This window comes from Seriola dumerili, unplaced genomic scaffold (genome assembly GCF_002260705.1).
Source record: "Seriola dumerili isolate Sdu_G_001 unplaced genomic scaffold, Sdu_1.0 BDQW01000149.1, whole genome shotgun sequence".
Classification (NCBI taxonomy): domain Eukaryota; kingdom Metazoa; phylum Chordata; class Actinopteri; order Carangiformes; family Carangidae; genus Seriola; species Seriola dumerili.
In genome coordinates this window covers 16,177,401-16,194,452 of record NW_019174404.1, presented here as the reverse complement: position 1 = coordinate 16,194,452, position 17,052 = coordinate 16,177,401, and the positions used below count along the sequence as shown (strand labels likewise).

Here is a 17,052-nt window from a genome sequence, read left to right as displayed (position 1 = left end):
AGTTAAAAGCAAAATCCAGTTCGAAGGTTGAATTTGTAGATCAAGGAACCACCTCACCTTGTTTAGTAACCTGAGCAACATGGACATTGGTTTACTCAGGTGTGGAAGCTTCATTTAATGGTAGGAAAATGATTGTTTTAAGCCATGTTTCACATAAACCAATTACAGACAGATTATGCTGAAGAATCAAGTCATTTGTCAGTGAGGCTTTGGTAGATAGTGATCTGATGTCTATAAAATCAAATTTGTTGAGGTTGGAGTTTTCAGTAATGGGCCAATCTGTAGAGCTACCAGTAGATGATGTATTTATTGAAATCAGACATCCTATGTTTTTAGTAGAAAATGTTGTTGACCTGCACACATGGTGGTGTGAGGATATAATTGTGATTACCATAGGATTTTTTTTTTTTGTGGGTGATTGTGGTACATTGCACTATCACCACCTTAAGATACAAATGTAAATTTACTCCATGATTTGGGTTTCATTATTTTCATTCACATTATAAACACAGCTTAAAGCTGTCTGTTAGAAATGTTATATTGCCATATTTTGAAAACATTTTGCTTTGATTTTTAAATGAAAGATTATAATGTGAACATTATTTTATTCACACACGCTATTTCCCTTCGAGACATTATATATTTGATAAACCCTAAAAAAAATGGCGCAAAACACATTTTACTTAACTGTTGTTGTCACTGACATTATTTACTTTTATATCATGTGATTGTACTCTCTTCCTGTTTCCTTTGTTTATGATGAGGATGAACAAGCCAGACGCACAATGTATAAAAATATCTTTAATGTGTCAAAAAGTTAAAAAAGAAAAAAACAAACAAATAAATTATAATTGGCTTCATATCATAGTGCATATCATAATCAAAAAGCACTGCAACCGTGAATCATGGAAAAAAAAAAAAGTCTGCTCTCGACTTTCCCTACAGGGAGTAGGGAAATAGCAGAGTCATCATTCTGTCCTTGTCACTTTGTTTAGCTTAAACACCAGCTTTTATAAAAGCAGAGCCCCAGAAAGTACAAAGGTGTTCTTCCATGCATATGAAAAAAAAAACATATCTTTGAAAGAGTTATCATATAACTATAACTGAAGCAGAGGAAACACTGAATATGCATGCTTTGGATACTGCATATCTTTATGAATTTTAACAAAAAGCATTCCATTTCATCACAAAGGTCAACAATCTCATCGAAAGGAAAGATTAACCAGTTGCATTTAACTAATAGACAACTAATACATCATAAATGTGTGTATTTACATTAGTGGATCACTTATTTTATGCATAAATTCTCTTGCATGGATTGAACACACACACACACACACACACACCCACACACACACACACACACACACACACACACACTTTGGTCCAGTTTCACTGCAGCTCCTCATCACTGTCGTCCACTTGTTGGATGATGAGGTCGGCCCCTGAGTCTTCGGCGAGGTCGTCGTCATCGGTTACCATCCAGCTCCTTTTGGTGTCCCCCTCCTCCTCCCCGTCCACGCCCAGTAACAGGGCCGGCTCTTCGTTGGCCCCCTCTAGACTGTCCATGGGGATGTTGTCACAGCCCACTTCCTGGATGCACGCGGTGCACATGCGGTAGCGTCGTGTGCCCTCACACACCACATGCCCTGTCTCCTCTGTCACCTGACACTTACACTTCCTGCACACCAGCTTCCTGGCTTGATGGATCTGTAAAGGAAGCAAAAAGTGTAAAATCAAACAAAAATGCATTATATAATAGTAATATAAAGATTGTTTAGTCCTGACCTGTTATATTACTGCTTGTGTTCCTGTAGCTATGTGCATACGAGTACACGGACCTTGATATCTGTTTATATACATCATTTCCTGGTTTTGTGTTGTACCTACCGTCTCAAAATGGCTGCGGAGGTGCTCCAGGCGGGTAAAGCGTTTATTGCAGGCCTGACAGGGGTATGGCCTCTCTCCAGTGTGACAACGCAAGTGACGCTTCAGGTCTGCCTTCCTCTTCACTGTGTGGGTACAAAAGGGGCATTTGAAGCGCATAATGGGGTTGGAGTCTGCAAAGAGGAAGAGAAACTGGTCACACATTTTACTTTTTTGTTTACTCCCTGGATGTCACTTTCTATAGAACTTTCTTCTTTTGAGGCTTACATTCATGCCACTCTGCTTATGATGAAGTATGTTATATATGTTCTCAATTTTCCGGAAAAAGAACTATTGAGTCACCATTTTGTCACCAAATGTGCAACTCACCTTTATTAAAGTGTCCAATAACACCTACTATCGGTGGTAGAGTTGCGTACAGCTCCTCTGCCTTCTCTGCCTTTTGAGCCCTTGCTTCCTGGATATCCAAGTCCTCGTGCTGGTTGGAGCGGGTGCTGTTCGGCGCTCTCCTCTTAGTTCCTCCTTTACCTCGCCGGCGCTCTGATCCAGGCAAGGTGTACAGAGGGTCCTGAGGGTCCTGCATGTCCTCTGCCTCTGCATTGAGCTCATTAGCAGGGCTGCTTGGATTAGTCTTCATGGCTGAGGCTGAAGTGTCCTGGTCTAGGTCCTTCCCTATAAAACCAGACTGAGATCTGGAGTTGTCCCTGGTCCAGAGTGCAGGTGGGGGGCTGACAGAGCAGGGGCCTTGTTGCTGCTGTTCTGAGGTCTCCTCTCCAGCTCCACTGGTGAAGCTGCAGGTCTCAGACAAGCTGAGGCAGCGGTCACTGTCTTCATCTTTCACACTGATATCCAAGGAGGATTTGATGAAGTTCTTGCAGTAGCTGATGACATTGTTCATCTGCAGGTAGCTGGCTGCAGACATCACCTCGATCACATTGTGGCTGGAGAGGTCCAGCTGCCCAGAATAGATGAAATCCAGGATGACGGTGAAGGTCTCGGGGCTGAAGACGTCGAAGGTGGCATTGACAGAGTCGGACAGGCCGTCGGGCCCCTGGGACAGCAGCATGCGGAAGTAGCCGCTGCTGGCGAACAAGACGTTACGGTGGGCCCTGAAGAGCTGGCCCTCCACCAGCACACTGCAGTCACAGAAAAGCTCCTGGCGGCGCTGCTGGTTGAGCTGCTTCAGCAGGTTGCTTTGGTGAGCCACTGTGATGTCAGCAGTGTTGAACCACCTCTGAGGCTGCCTGCAGGAGACAACATGACAGCACTCTCACTAGCTCTGTATGCAGCATAGACTGAGTTGTTCTTCAAGAAAATATCAAATCTCAGAGGCCTTGTGTACCATGTGGACACTCATTACTGAAAGTGAGACACTTTCATCTTCTGAATTTACTAAAATCTAAATGTATGAGCCTGCATGCATGATGTGTAATTTGCATATTAATGAGGGAAACACTGGCTCCTGGAGGGTGTTCCATGGGACATCTGACCTCGTGACTCTAAACTTACCTTGGTAAATGATTATGCTACAGACCTCAAATATTAACTACAGGTCACATTAAAAAAAACAGCTGCAACACTCCCATTGACTTAGCTATCAATTATCCCCCGTCTTTGTCCCTGCACTGGACGAACACCAGCTCCGCAGATGGCCCACCCACAAGAGTCTCTGCAGTGTGATTGGCTGAACGAGCCTTCAATCAAAAATCTTCTTCTAATGGGCTACACCCGACGCCAGTCAGAGAGCATCGGGTGACAAAACCCAGTAATCATACCTGAGGGAGGGTGAAGCGCGCATGAAATCTCTGGTGTTACAAACACACGAGACTGGTGGGAGGAGAAAATAAAAAACTGAAGCCGGACATTACATCCAAAGAATGAATAAAATCTGCCGCAACCCCATTTGCAGAATAGTTCTTCTTCTTCAATAGTAACCTATTTCGCCATCCTCATAGACTCTGAATTACACGCATTCGTTATTAATTATGCGATGTTTGCTGACAGGCTCCGCAGCGCCCGATAACTCACGATGCAACGCCCGGTCACAAGACTCTATAGTGCTCCTCATGTCACACCAAACCAAGTCTAATATCTCCACTGAGCAATTCCTCGTTAATTCAGACATCAGTCGACCTACAAACCGACACGGGAGTGCTGCAGTCCTGCGAGAGAAAAGCGGGCAGCGGCGCACCAGAGCAGCCCAGTCTGTCCTGGAGCGACGCCCACTTCAGGCTCCAGCCAGCACACAATAGAAAAATAGACACGAACCTCCAGCAACTGAGCATGCTGCGAGCTGACAAATAAATATATTCAGATAGTGTGTCACACGGGGGATAAGACGTGCTAATACACCCGTTTTCATCCTCAAGACCACCCCCACTTCTCGCCGGAGGTCCGGAGCGCTGCGAGCAGCGGGGAGGATTTGCCTGCTGCCCAAACCCAGCGACTCTTTCCCAGGCATGAGGTGTCGGCAGGACCCGCTTACGCCCCACGCCGTGATACCCCTTACAAAATCCATCGATACTCACTGGTGACTTGATTCACCCGGCGCCCGATAGAGTCTATTTGCCCCCAAGTCTGCCACCATATCCATGTTTAATTTCGTTTGCCTCTTTTCCCCGTGCTCTTTTTTTCTCGTCCAGGGTCCACGGTCAGGCAGGCACTTCCTGCTCAGCCCTAAAGACCGAAACCCGGTTAGAGCGAATGGAGCACTGTGCTGACGTGGGTGTTTATTAACTGGGTGCCCGAGGGTTCAAGGAGCCATTTAAAGCCCCAGTGCCCCGTTTAAATGTAGTGTATGAACAGAATATTGCTATGGAGCACCGAATACTCCAGAATTATAAATTGAGAATGATTTATACAACATTTCTGCAGGGATTTATAGATTGACACTCAAATTCTACTCACCTCATCATATAGGTATTTTTCTTTAATATACATGGCATTACTTTGGTATTCCTAAAAGAACCTGTGATGTCCCTGGGTTGCTCAATAGTGAATTTACAGCCATGTCATCATATTTAAAGGTGAGAGCATCTTAAATCAGAGTATTCTTATGGTTTTGTATTGTGATTTAATCTAATTCAATCCCCCCTAATTACAACTCATTTTACAATCATTTGCAAAAGTCCAGTGTCATAATGGAGCAGAATTACAGGCTTGTGTTTCTTCAGTAAGAAAATTAATTTATTCTTTCATTGTTATGGCTCACAGATCAATGCATTTATAGAGAAAATATCCATTGTTAAATCTGACATACCAACACAGAAAAAACAGAAAGACATTTGTACACAATCATTTGAAAACAAGACAATTGTTAATATGGAGCTAATAGGAAATGAAACGTGACAAAACATAAAGCATTCAGCTCCTCCTGAGGTCTCATCATATGTTTATGTGATATGCAAAAATGAGGAAGTTGATGGTTTGCTTTGGCCCGGTGATTTCGAAGAGGACTTAATATAAAAAAAAAATTAAAAAAAAAACAGGCTGGAGTTGTATCAAGATGCTGTGCCATTGGTAAATCCTGTGGGGTTCATTGACTGCCAGCGCCACAGATCCTCACCTATATGGAAACAGGTACAAAAAAAACAAAACAAAAAAAACAACATCAGGGCATTATGGGAGAATATTTTAACAAGAAAAATCGATGATAACATTATTTTTGGAGGTCGATAAGAAAAAGTAAATTTACACATTCTTTCCAGGTCAAATTCAGCCTTCCAGCCCAGCTCCTTCTCGGCCAGACGAGGGTCAGCGTAGCAGGATGCAATGTCTCCTCCCCTGCGAGGGGCGATCTTGTATGAGATCTATAGAGAGGACACATTATCCGAGGGTTAATAAAAGGAAACCCAAATGGATCAGAGGGCATCTTCATAGTCAACGTCAGCTTGGCCATCCTCGAACTCAGAGGACAACATGATCACTACAGTCACTTCAATTACCGTCATAAGATACAATACAAAACCCTGATCCTGAAATCAACTTGGGGGAGATTTCACTCACCTCTCTCCCTGATGCCTTCTCCATGGCTTTTACCATCTGGAGCACAGAGTAACCCCTTCCTGTTCCTAGGTTGTAAACCTACAGACACATACACAATGGTTCAAAAATGTCAGCGCACCAATTAACACCTCAAGCATGTTCACATAGGCAGAAAATATGTTTTAAAAGGCTTTTTTTTGTTTTTTTTCAAATGTACCTTGCACCCGCAGTCGTCCTTCAGCTTCTTCAGAGCTGCGATGTGTCCCTTTGCCAGATCTACAACGTGAATATAATCTCTCACACCTAGCCAGAGAGAGAAAACCTTGTTTGCATGACTCCGAATATTAATAAACAAGTGCTATGACAGTTTCCCTGTTATCAAGAGCCCTCTGCCCAAAATAATATCTCAAATCCCCAATTAAATACGTGCACTGCAGATAAAAGATCTTCTCCATTACCTGTTCCATCGAGTGTGTCATAGTCATTCCCAAATACATTGAGGCTCTTTCTTCTCCCAATGGCAACCTATGGGAATGATAAAGTAAGTAAAGCAAATAATGTCATCCGACAGATCCAATTGAAACACATAGAGGAATATGAGTTCCCAAAGTCTCTCTGATGTAGCTGTGTATTTGGCAGAGAGTTGACCTACCTGGGCAACATATGGCAGCAGGTTGTTGGGGATACCCTGAGGGTCCTCTCCTATCAGGCCAGAGGAATGAGCTCCAATTGGGTTGAAATAACGCAGCAGCACTGCATTCCAGTTCTGCTCACACAGAAGCAACAATGAGAGATCTTGTGGTGTATGTTTGTGTGTGTGTGTGTGTGTGTGTGTGTGTGTGTGTGTGTGTGTGTGTGTGTGTGTGTGTGTGTGTGTGTGTGTGTGTGTGTGTGTGTTTGTGAATGCCATTCTACTTCCTAATCCATACCTTCTCTGCCTTACAATGGTCCTTGATCATCTCCTCGATGAAGTATTTGGTCTTGCCGTAGGGGTTGGTGCAGCCGCCCACAGGGTGCTGCTCGTCAATGGGCAGGTGCTGGGGGTCTCCGTACACCGTGGCTGAGCTGCTGAAGACCAGATTGTGCACCCTGTGAGCCTGCATCACCTGGGACACATGCAGATGCACACAAACACGGCACACACGTACAGTCAGCGGCCGGTGAGTATAGCAGTCTACAGCACACACAACATACAACTTAGGAGTAAGCAGAAATGCTACGTTTGGCGGATATAGTAAGCACCACACATTGAAAGTTATGAAGGGTGCAGTGTTAGAATTAGCCAACTCAGTATCAAAAGAAGACACACATTCATGCACTCAGCAAACAAAGACGATGATTAGTGCAACTAATGACCAGCTCAGAGAGAGGTCTGACATGAAAACTGAAGTCCAGATTTAAGGAGAACAGATGGTGACAGATCAGATGACAAAAGTGCAAGTCGAAACTGACCTCAAGCAGATTCATGGAGGCGGTGAGGTTGACTCTGTAGTAGCGCAACGGCTGCTCCACTGACTCGCCGACGGCCTTCAAGCCGGCAAAGTGCATCACAGCACTAAAAGCATGCTGAGAAACAGATAAAAACAGTGTGAGCGATGGGTGTGGGCAGTGTGAAAGGACTTCCTATGACTATTATGCAGATATGAAAACATTACGTCAAGCTATGTGTTTTAAATGCTATGTGAGAGTGTATATTGGCCATCAGGGACATTCTTTGGCAGCCACAGTGTATTAAAGCTATGCATGGAATTATGTTACTGTCAAATCAATTTCTGGTATATTTTTTCTGAATACCCTGATTGTTTCATTCTCCAAAGACAAATTCAACCACCATCTATTCAATGACATTAATTCCAGCCAATTTATGAGAAGAAAAATCATAAAAATTTAACTGAATATAAATTTTATTGACTGGACCACAATAGTGGCGCCAGCCCTAGAGTTGCGAATGTCTGACTGAATGACTGATCATAATTCAACCACTGGTCAGCCGAATGCCCCATGACTGAGTTGGAGATGGCCGCTGTTCTTTCAAAATGAATTGGTGCAAACAGTTTCTATTGGCACATTTCAAGTGAACAATTCACTTCAAATGCGGTGGTCTCAGTTTGGTTAGCTTCAAGTCCACGTTGAAGTTTGCTTAACCTATGCATTGTGAACACAAAGTGCTCCAGGTTCACTTTGCCTTTTATCATTGTATTTTAGCCCTGCTGTGGACAGATCAGATGCTTTTGCACTGGGATGCTCGAAAAAACATACGAATGGAACCATGGCTTCTGGTAACAATAAGAAAGACGAGGAGTAGTTTGGTCAATAATACAAAATTACTAATTAAACTTATTAATTTTACTAATCTAACCTATCCCCACAGGAATGTGCATAAGACAAATATGGCAGCAGCCACCCTGTTCCAAGTGAAAGATACCCATAACCCAAAGCAGTAAAGGTCTGAGAGCTCCAGAAAAACTATATGTGCTGTGAACAGAAAGAGAACTGAGTCCTCTTTGAAATGAACTCACAATGCAAAAATGCAAAAAGAACTGATTTTCTTTTCTGTTGGTCTACTTTAAGAGGACTGAGTTCAGTGTGTTTAAAAAGGACTATATGTGAAAACACCTTATTATTCTGTTGCTTCTAACTTTCTCTCTGAGTCATCATTTAACAATTAAATATAGCAAGTCTTAGTTTTTAACTTATGTGTTTGGTGATTTTGTCACGGTTGAAAAATCTGAATTTTAACAGCAGCAAAACAGCAGCTACGAAATGGGTTGGAAGTTAACATGTAGTCTTAAAGTAATGTGTTTCAGTCACTATTTCATACTTGTTCCGTTGTAAACACAAAAACATGTAAATGAGAACAGCTTTATTGGGAATTTGGCTGCATTAAAATACTGTGTATGTGAGCACAGAGAGTAGGAGAGAAGCAAACAGATGAAGGACTGAAACCGGCTACTAGGCAGACTGCAAATAGCCTATGATGCAGTCCAGCCATATACTAGGTTTTGACCTAGTCTAGTTTTTTTTTTTTTTACATATAAAGAAATAAGATTTGGCTGAAAATAACAATTTTCTAATTATTTTCTTTATCTGCCAGATATTGTACTGATTAATCAGGTTGTTTGTTTAGTTTACTGTCATACATTTCAAAGAAAAAGCATCAAATCCTAACATTTGAGAAGAGCACATTTTTTGCATTGCTGCATGAAAAATAATTAAAACAGTTAATTGAAAGTTAAAATAGTTGCAGATGAATTTTCTGACAATCAACTAAGTAATTAATTATAATAATAATTGTTTAAGCTCTAATATGAATAAATCAACTGTTAACTTTCTGACCTTTTTGAAGAGTTTTTCCAAGCCAGGTCGGTCCAGAAGGTCTAGTTCATGAAACTCAATGCTGGTGTCCAGAAGATTCTCTATCCTTCGTAAGCTCTCTGGCACATCCCCTTCTCCTCCATTCACAACAGGATGTAGCGCACACACACACACACACACACACACACACACACACACGCACGCACGCACGCACGCACGCACGCACGCACGCACGCACGCAGACACACATACACACACAAACGCACGCACGCACGCAGACAGACACACACACACAAACGCACGCACGCAGACAGACACACACACACACACACACACACGCACACAAATGCATGCACGCATGCAGACACACACACACACAAACAAAGTAACACCAGATATAAGTTTCATCACACTAAACAAACACACTTAGAACTTCGAAGTTTATGAAGATGAAATAACTTGTTCATCTGTTAGGGAGCTTACCTCTGACAGCGTTACTGAAGTTATCTACTACAACTGGCTGGAAGCCTGCTTCAATAAGCTCCACCACACAGTGACTCCCAATGTAGCCTGCTCCACCTGTGACCAGCACCTTCTCTGCCATTCTCTGGACCTGTCAAATGCCACATACAATACATAAACTCAACCCTCCTTTTAAAATCCTGTTGCTGTTAAAGAAGAAGGATGACCTGACCATACAACCAGACCTCTGGGAAAACAGGATATCCTTTTGTCTGAGTCCCTTTGGGCATACCTGAATGGTTGACAGATATGTGACCCACCCATATTGTCACACGTCAACAGGTTCAACCCTTAACTTGTCTAAGGTCATAAAACAATTAGAGTGCCTATCACCAACTTCCTGCTTTTCATTGTTATAAGCTATTCTTATCTTTTGACAGTGCACATTTAATTATCTTCATTGTGGTCTTTCCAGACTCTAAACTGAGCTGCAACATACTTGCGCAATACATAAAAAGCGTTTTTTGATTTAATTTAATTCAAAACTATTGACATGAATCGAGCACCTGTAGGCCACTACTGCATGTTGTGGCATACACTCATGGACAACTACGTGTCATCGAGGCTACATCCTTAACACTTTTCGTATTTATTACATTACACTTTTTTGTATGATTGGGCTTTTCAAAACAGACTATAGCCTGGAAAGTAAACCATTAACGGTCTGTGTGTAACTTTAGCTTGTCTAAAACCCCATATTTATTTGTTACATTACTGTGTGCCCACGACCTCCGAACCCAAACAACCTAAGCCTTAAGTCTTACTTAAAGCGAAAAGGTACGACTTCTTTGACAAACTGTCAAACTGACACTACATCGTTGAGTATAATTGAGGATGTCTGTCAAAGATACTTACTAAATTTCCCGGTAAGAGTGTAAATTGTTGTTTCCGGTAGAATTTCTTGGCAAAACAGGTCAGGAGAATGTGGATAAGTGTGTGTGTGGAGAGAGTATGAAGATTTATCTGTCAGTTCACTTAGTTTGGTTTCTCCTCTCTACCTTGGAGATCTCTTTACTTCCTGTAAAACGTGGAACGGAGTTAAGTGAATGGTTAACGTACGACTTCCTTTACGTGTTCTTTCAAAATAAGACGGAGAACGTTTTTAAATCCGTACCACACATCAAAATCACGTTAGCTTTCAGTGTGGCCTAAATTTTATGATCAAGGAATCATGTAACACCATGTGGGATGTCCACAGCAGCCGCTACACTAGTGTTAATCTGGGCATGGTTTAAGTTTTCAGTTTTTATTTTGAAGTTTAAACGGATGCACACTATGCCTTATCGCTAGCTTCACGGTCCTTTAAAGTCTGTGCCGTACTACGTGATCGCCTCACATGCCATGACGCCAAGGAGCACTTTAATACGGCCACGCCTTTGAACATTCACACAGGGAAGTGATTGTTGTGCTGAGCATCCACCTCTGCGTGCAGTCTGAAACACACCGGAGGGCTGAGGAAAAGTGCCACGTTACTTAAAAAAGACATGGAGGGCAGATCATTCGACCAATATTAACTGACTTAAATCATATTATCTTATGGCATGTATAGTGAGTTTGTGCATTCAGACAGGCACACACACAGCAAATACCAGTGGTGGAGGATGATTATTTATTTATTTATTTAAATATTAATGATTTATTAATGATTTCAAGGGGCATTTTAAGGCGCAGATGACACACACACACACACACACACACACACACACACACACACACACACACACACACACACACACACACACACACACAATCAATGAATCAGTTTTGTTTTACTCATAATTCTGAAACCTTCTGAAACATATTATTGGGTTTTCTTCATCTAAAGTTCCTTTTCCACGCTCCATATTTTCCATTTATAAACAAATACTTGTGATCAACCTCCACAACACCAACAAAAATGATTATGAAATCCTTGAAAAATGTTCCCAAACCTGCAGGAATGTCACACTACTCCTCTAGACAGAGAGCCTCTAAAATAGAGCTCATTTTTCCACTAACTTCAGATCCTTGTATGCTTGATCATCGCGTGTCAAATATGTATTACGATCACTATGTTCATATAGACTGTTGTTGTTTTCCATTTCATTTGTATGAAGTGCAGACCGAACAGGATTCTTTTACATCCTGTGCCATTTCTGAAGTCCGTTTGCCAGTCCTGCCCTCCCCAGAGACACTGGCACATGAAGAAAGGCAGCAGAATTGGAAGGAAAGAAAGATGAGACGAGTCGGATACCTGAGAGATGAAATTTGCTCGCTCCATTCATTGCAAATGCCGCCTCTTTGTTAGAAAGGACTTGGAGCTGATGAAGAAATCTCAAGGAGGAAAACAACATGGCAAAATAATTCAGCAGGGGTACATGGTAATAATAACAGCAACAACAACAACAAAAAAACAATCCAACCATTCAGAAGAGGACAGAAGAGAGGGGACAGAAGGAAACATTTAAAACTCAGAGGAGGAAAATATGTGACTATTTGATAGAGACCAGCAGAAAACCAGGACTGACATCTTTTTTTATAAATTTGTTTCAGCTTGTTTCAATTTACAGTTTCACTTTGGGTCAACTGTGCGCCTTCAAATTGTTACTTCAGGATTTACTTCTGACTTTGTGTGCTGATGCATGCAGGACAGCAGCATGGCACAGCTTTGCTTGTTTTTATGTATATGTGTGATTGTATGGCTCCACACTTCCCTCGGGCTGCCACCCCAACACCGTGGGTGGCTGCGGCTGTTGGAGGAGGGTGAGGGCTGCAGGGAGTGCACCCAGTACCTCTGCCCCCCGGTGCCTGACGACTGCCCTGCTGGCAGGGTGCAAGACGACTGTGGATGCTGTGAGCAGTGTGCTAACGTAGAGGGGCAGCAGTGTGACCCAGATGGGGCTCAGAAGTTCTATGGCCGCTGTGGAGAGGGCCTGGTCTGCCAGAGGAAAATACCAAAAAGGGAACACAGGGCTGAACCAGAGCCTACATGTGTGTGCCAGGATAAGGGATTCGTGTGTGGTTCAGATGGGTGGACCTACCCAAATGTTTGCCAGATGAGAGAGGCTGCCAACCGCCGAAACACAAGCTTGAAGCTCACTGGGAGAGGACCCTGCTACTCTGGTTACCACACTCTTTTCTTTCATATGTTGCCAATCCAGGAAACTTAATAGTTTTAAGATTTCAATGCATGTGTATAGTTTTCTTGGTAGGGGACAACTTTAAGGGTCCTAATTTTGAACCTTGGGGTACTCCTTTCCTTTTGCTGTAGCGCCACGTATCCTTCAAGGCCCCAGAAACCTGTCAAACTACACAGGGAATGACATTGTGTTTGGCTGCGAGGTCTCAGCCTACCCTCTTCCAAACCTGAACTGGAAGAAGACGGGGAGTGACAACTTCCTGCCAGGGGATGATCCTCACATCTCTGTCCAGGTCTGAAAATAACTTTGGTTGCTTTGCACGACTGAACTTTTTATTAAGAATGCATACTTTGGTTCAACTGTGACCTGTAGTATTTTTAATTCTTACTTCAAGAGGACCTTTGTTGTTTTGATTAGAGGGTCATTCCACTGATTTTACACATAACGTCTAGTTTACTTGTCACAAGGGGCACTACACAGTTGTATAATGTCTTATATGGCTCTTGAGTGAGCTTTCCAAAGTCTGAAAAAAAGTATTTTATAATGGGAAATATAAGATCGAGCGTTTTTGGAGCTTGACCCATACTAAGAGCAAGGATATCTCACTTTCTGCTGCCTTGATCCTGACTATTATGTTTTGAATATTGGCAATAGAATAGAATAGTGGCAATCAATCATATATTTTCATCACTTCCCAAACAAAAGCACTTCTACTCTATCAGAAGTGTATTCACAAATGAGATGAAACTAAATGAACAGATTTTCCTTTTTAACACCCACACAGCAATGTGCTCTTGCACAATCATTCACTTGTAAACAGTCATACATTGAACTGCCTGAAAACAAAAAAGTTTCATCATCTGTTCCACAGTCTATTGATAATAACACTGAAGCAAGTGAGTCAATACTGGTCCCAGTGTATCAGTAATGATTATAATAGAGTCATATTTATATTACTAAATTGCTGTCTTGTACCACTGATGCTGCTGACTAATGAGTACAGTTCTTACATTTAAATAGATTTATATCATCTGTCAAGATTTAATCCCATCATTTTTCAGGCTCGGGGAGGCCCCCAGCGCTACACCGTCTCTACATGGCTGCAGATAGAGGGCATCCACATCTCTGATGCAGGGGTCTACTCGTGCATCTCCCACAATGCTTTGGGAGAAACATCTGCTTCAGCACAGCTCACAGTGTTGAGACAAGGTGAGTCACTCAGTTTCATACTGTAGACCGTTGATCTTTGTGCTAAAGCAGCTCAGTAGCATGGCAAAGTCATTATTTTGAAAAACATTTCTTATCTACTCTCCAGTGGGGAAGGTGATGAAGGGCCATGTGGAGGAGGAGGAGGAATACTTTGATCATTTGGAGGAAGGCAGTGGTGATGGACAGCTGGCGTCTGGAGATTACCTGGCATTAATTTAAATCAGTTTATAAGAGCAGACTACAAGGAATCCTCAGGGAAAAAAAAGCCTTGGAGTAACACAACAGATCAGCTAACATTTTTTTTTATTTAAGAGCATGATGTTTGAAATTCAGAGCTCACTACTCAGTTGTAAGATGAATAACTAATTAAGCATCACACTGTTTATATTTACTTCTTAATGGTATCGTGGCACACAAATAAATCATTCCAGTTATCTGCTGTGTAGTGTTTTTTTTTGTGTGATCACAATTAACTGAATCATTTAATAATTACATGCCTTTAAAGCTGTCACAAAGTCTAAAAAATTTGTATGTGGATGCCATATCCCAAAAACGCAATAACAAGATGGTTATGAGACCTTCCTGATACCAATTACAATCACTAACATGGACATAAGTCACCCCTAAAATCCATTCTACCCAGGGTACACAGGGTACAGTGTATTCATTCACTGAGAAAAAAAAGGTGATGGCTGGAGCGAGAGAGGGCGTGACCATCCGCAGGGTCTCCATCTGATTCTCTTCATCTCTCTCCACCTGAGTGCCAGTTAATCCTCCCCTCATCCCCCGACTCCCAGCTGGATACACCATCTCCTTCTGAATGGCAAGCTGCATTAACGCAGACGAACTTTCCCCTGCTGTCTGTTAGTAAAAGCTGATTGGAGATTACAGGCCTGTGGTGAAAACACAGTCCTCCATCTCATCTCAAATCACTTTCCACCCCTTTCTCTCCTTTATCTCTCCTTCTTCTCTTCATTTCTTTATCTTCTTAATCCTAACTCTTCTCCTTTTCAATGTCATCAACTTTCAGTTGCCACTACATTTCTGCCCCTATTCATTCCTCTGTTTGACAGCTGAATGACAAGAAAGATGAAGAGGAGGAAGGAGAAGGGGGGGAGCTTCCCCTCCTGAGTGGAGCCAGAATGATGTCATGGGGGCATTTGTCCTCCTGGTGTGGAGGCTTCCCTTCCTCTGCTAATTACCTTGTACAAACTCGAATCTGATATGGCGGATATGAGTCCCAAATACAATTATTGTGGGCTAACAAAGAGATATTGAGATTCAGGGAATGAGGGAGAGACTGCAAGTGAGATAGAAGGGAAGGCACGCGTGCTGCCATGCATGCACATACACATACAGCAACCACATGCACGCACACACGCTCGCATACCCACCCACACACACAAACACAACCACTTGTCCTTCCCCTCCATTCCCTCAGATAGGCTAATGTTATTACTGGGGTAATTATCCTCATTAGTGCCAGCAGCTGTAGAGAGCCCATTGCTTGCTGTTCAAACTCCACCCCAAACCTTTCTGTCTTCACATCCCTTTTGTATTCCCTAGATCTCATTTAGAGACTTTGTCTCCATCCTTTGCATGCTAGATGGAGGCAATTGTAAAAATGGAGACCATCAAATATCTAATAAGGCAGAGTTACCCCTGTTTTCTGACCTGTTAGAGTCCAATTTTAGATGTGTAATGTTGTACTGCACTGCTGTTATTCAGCAGCGTCTGAAAGCAGCGTCAGAGGGCTGACTAGTGTGCAAACTTAGGAAAATAGTTATAACTAAATAATTTAAGTGCACAATACTCAGAAACAGTTTATAATCCGCTGTCATGCGACAGGAACACAAACTTTTTCATTGTGTCATTTTCATGCACAACATTTGTTTTCCATCTGTCATTTGCACTTTCCAGGTTCTTGGAGGTGAACAAGTAAACACAAGATGGCAGTGTTTAGTCAAATAACTTCTTTGTACGCCACTTCACTGACTGTGCTTTTACAGCTAGATGATCCTCTCCTCTCTCATCTGTTGAATTTTTCACTTTTTACATCCCTCTAAAAAACAAGCCATTCTTCACCAAAGAAAATTAGCTGTCACCATCCTTCCACCTTGGATGCAGTGACACTTTTCACACTATTAAAAATTGGAGATTAATAGTATTTGCATAACTAAAGGTACTGGCTGTCTGCTTGCTTGATGTTTATGTGAAAGCACCCTGAGAATGATTCCCTTCATGGTTTTTATATTTACGCTCTGTCTGCATCTTTACACACATATTATGAGATCTGAAACAGGCAGCTTTACACCCCCCCGCTCTGTGAGATTGGCTTTTGTTTTATTGCCAGGGGCTGGTGCGGACAGTAAGTAACCTGTATACTGCTAAGCTCCGCATCAGGCGCTAAATGTCATGCATAGCCTGTTTTTATTGGCTGATATAGCCTGTTGTGCCCTTCTCCTTTTCCTGGAAGCCATTGTTAAAGAGCTGGTTGTTAATGCTGCTGACCAGATGGGCTCCTTCTCTCCACAGGTCTGACCGAGGGTGTTTACCATGCACTGAGCTGTGGATAACAGGTGAGACTGCTGCTGGCTTGTCGACCAATCAGAGCGCAGCAGATGTCTGGCCTTTGCCTGTAAACCTTTATGTGGCATTTGGGGTCGTATGGAAGTGGGTTTGATAATAACATTGAATCAAAGTGAATTCTGGTTTATATGTTTTTTTTGGTTTTTTTTACATGAGACTATTATCTGAGATGGTTATGAAAGAGATAACAATAAGCTGCCTCCATATTCAGCCCTCTGCTATCTAAGCCTCCCTGTATACTGAATACTTTTTTGTACTAAAAAACTTGAGTTAGATAAGACTCAAGTCTCTTTTTGTGTATCTAATATTTCAGACAACGAATCACCCAGCCATTTCATTTTCCCTTCATAAATTTGAGACATAATTTCCAGAAATGCTCACTCATCCCTTGTGTGACAAAATGTTTCCAACATTAGCTGGGCAAACA

General features: G+C 42.3%; 3 protein-coding genes across 5 annotated transcripts; 1 reads left to right on the top strand and 2 right to left on the bottom strand.

Annotated features, from left to right (window-relative positions):
• Positions 1–1,392: 1,392 nt before the first annotated feature.
• On the bottom strand, positions 1,393–4,480 carry zbtb8a (zinc finger and BTB domain containing 8A). The gene is made up of 4 exons (XM_022751085.1): positions 4,416–4,480; positions 2,257–3,131; positions 1,891–2,060; positions 1,393–1,710 (listed from the first exon to the last, which is right to left on the bottom strand). The coding sequence occupies exons 1-4, from the start codon at positions 4,478–4,480 to the stop codon at positions 1,393–1,395; spliced, it is 1,428 nt and encodes a 475-aa protein (XP_022606806.1).
• A 560-nt stretch (positions 4,481–5,040) lies between these two features.
• gale (UDP-galactose-4-epimerase) lies at positions 5,041–10,729 on the bottom strand. Of its 3 annotated transcripts, none has more exons than XM_022750770.1 (11): positions 10,564–10,729; positions 9,670–9,799; positions 9,208–9,323; positions 7,324–7,437; positions 6,801–6,977; positions 6,524–6,637; positions 6,330–6,396; positions 6,089–6,174; positions 5,893–5,970; positions 5,582–5,696; positions 5,041–5,452 (listed from the first exon to the last, which is right to left on the bottom strand). In XM_022750770.1, exons 2-11 carry the CDS (start codon positions 9,788–9,790, stop codon positions 5,388–5,390), a joined length of 1,053 nt encoding a protein of 350 aa, XP_022606491.1. In that variant the 5' UTR covers positions 9,791–9,799; positions 10,564–10,729; the 3' UTR covers positions 5,041–5,387. The 3 variants fall into 3 exon arrangements, with proteins under 3 accessions (XP_022606491.1, XP_022606492.1, XP_022606493.1); XM_022750771.1 differs by having other exon boundaries at positions 9,208–9,320; XM_022750772.1 differs by having other exon boundaries at positions 9,208–9,317.
• Positions 10,730–12,344: 1,615 nt separating this feature from the next.
• Positions 12,345–14,255, top strand: LOC111226016 (kazal-type serine protease inhibitor domain-containing protein 1-like). The gene is made up of 4 exons (XM_022751090.1): positions 12,345–12,810; positions 12,959–13,119; positions 13,889–14,036; positions 14,143–14,255. Exons 1-4 carry the CDS (start codon positions 12,345–12,347, stop codon positions 14,253–14,255), a joined length of 888 nt encoding a protein of 295 aa, XP_022606811.1.
• The last annotated feature ends 2,797 nt before the right edge of the window (positions 14,256–17,052 follow it).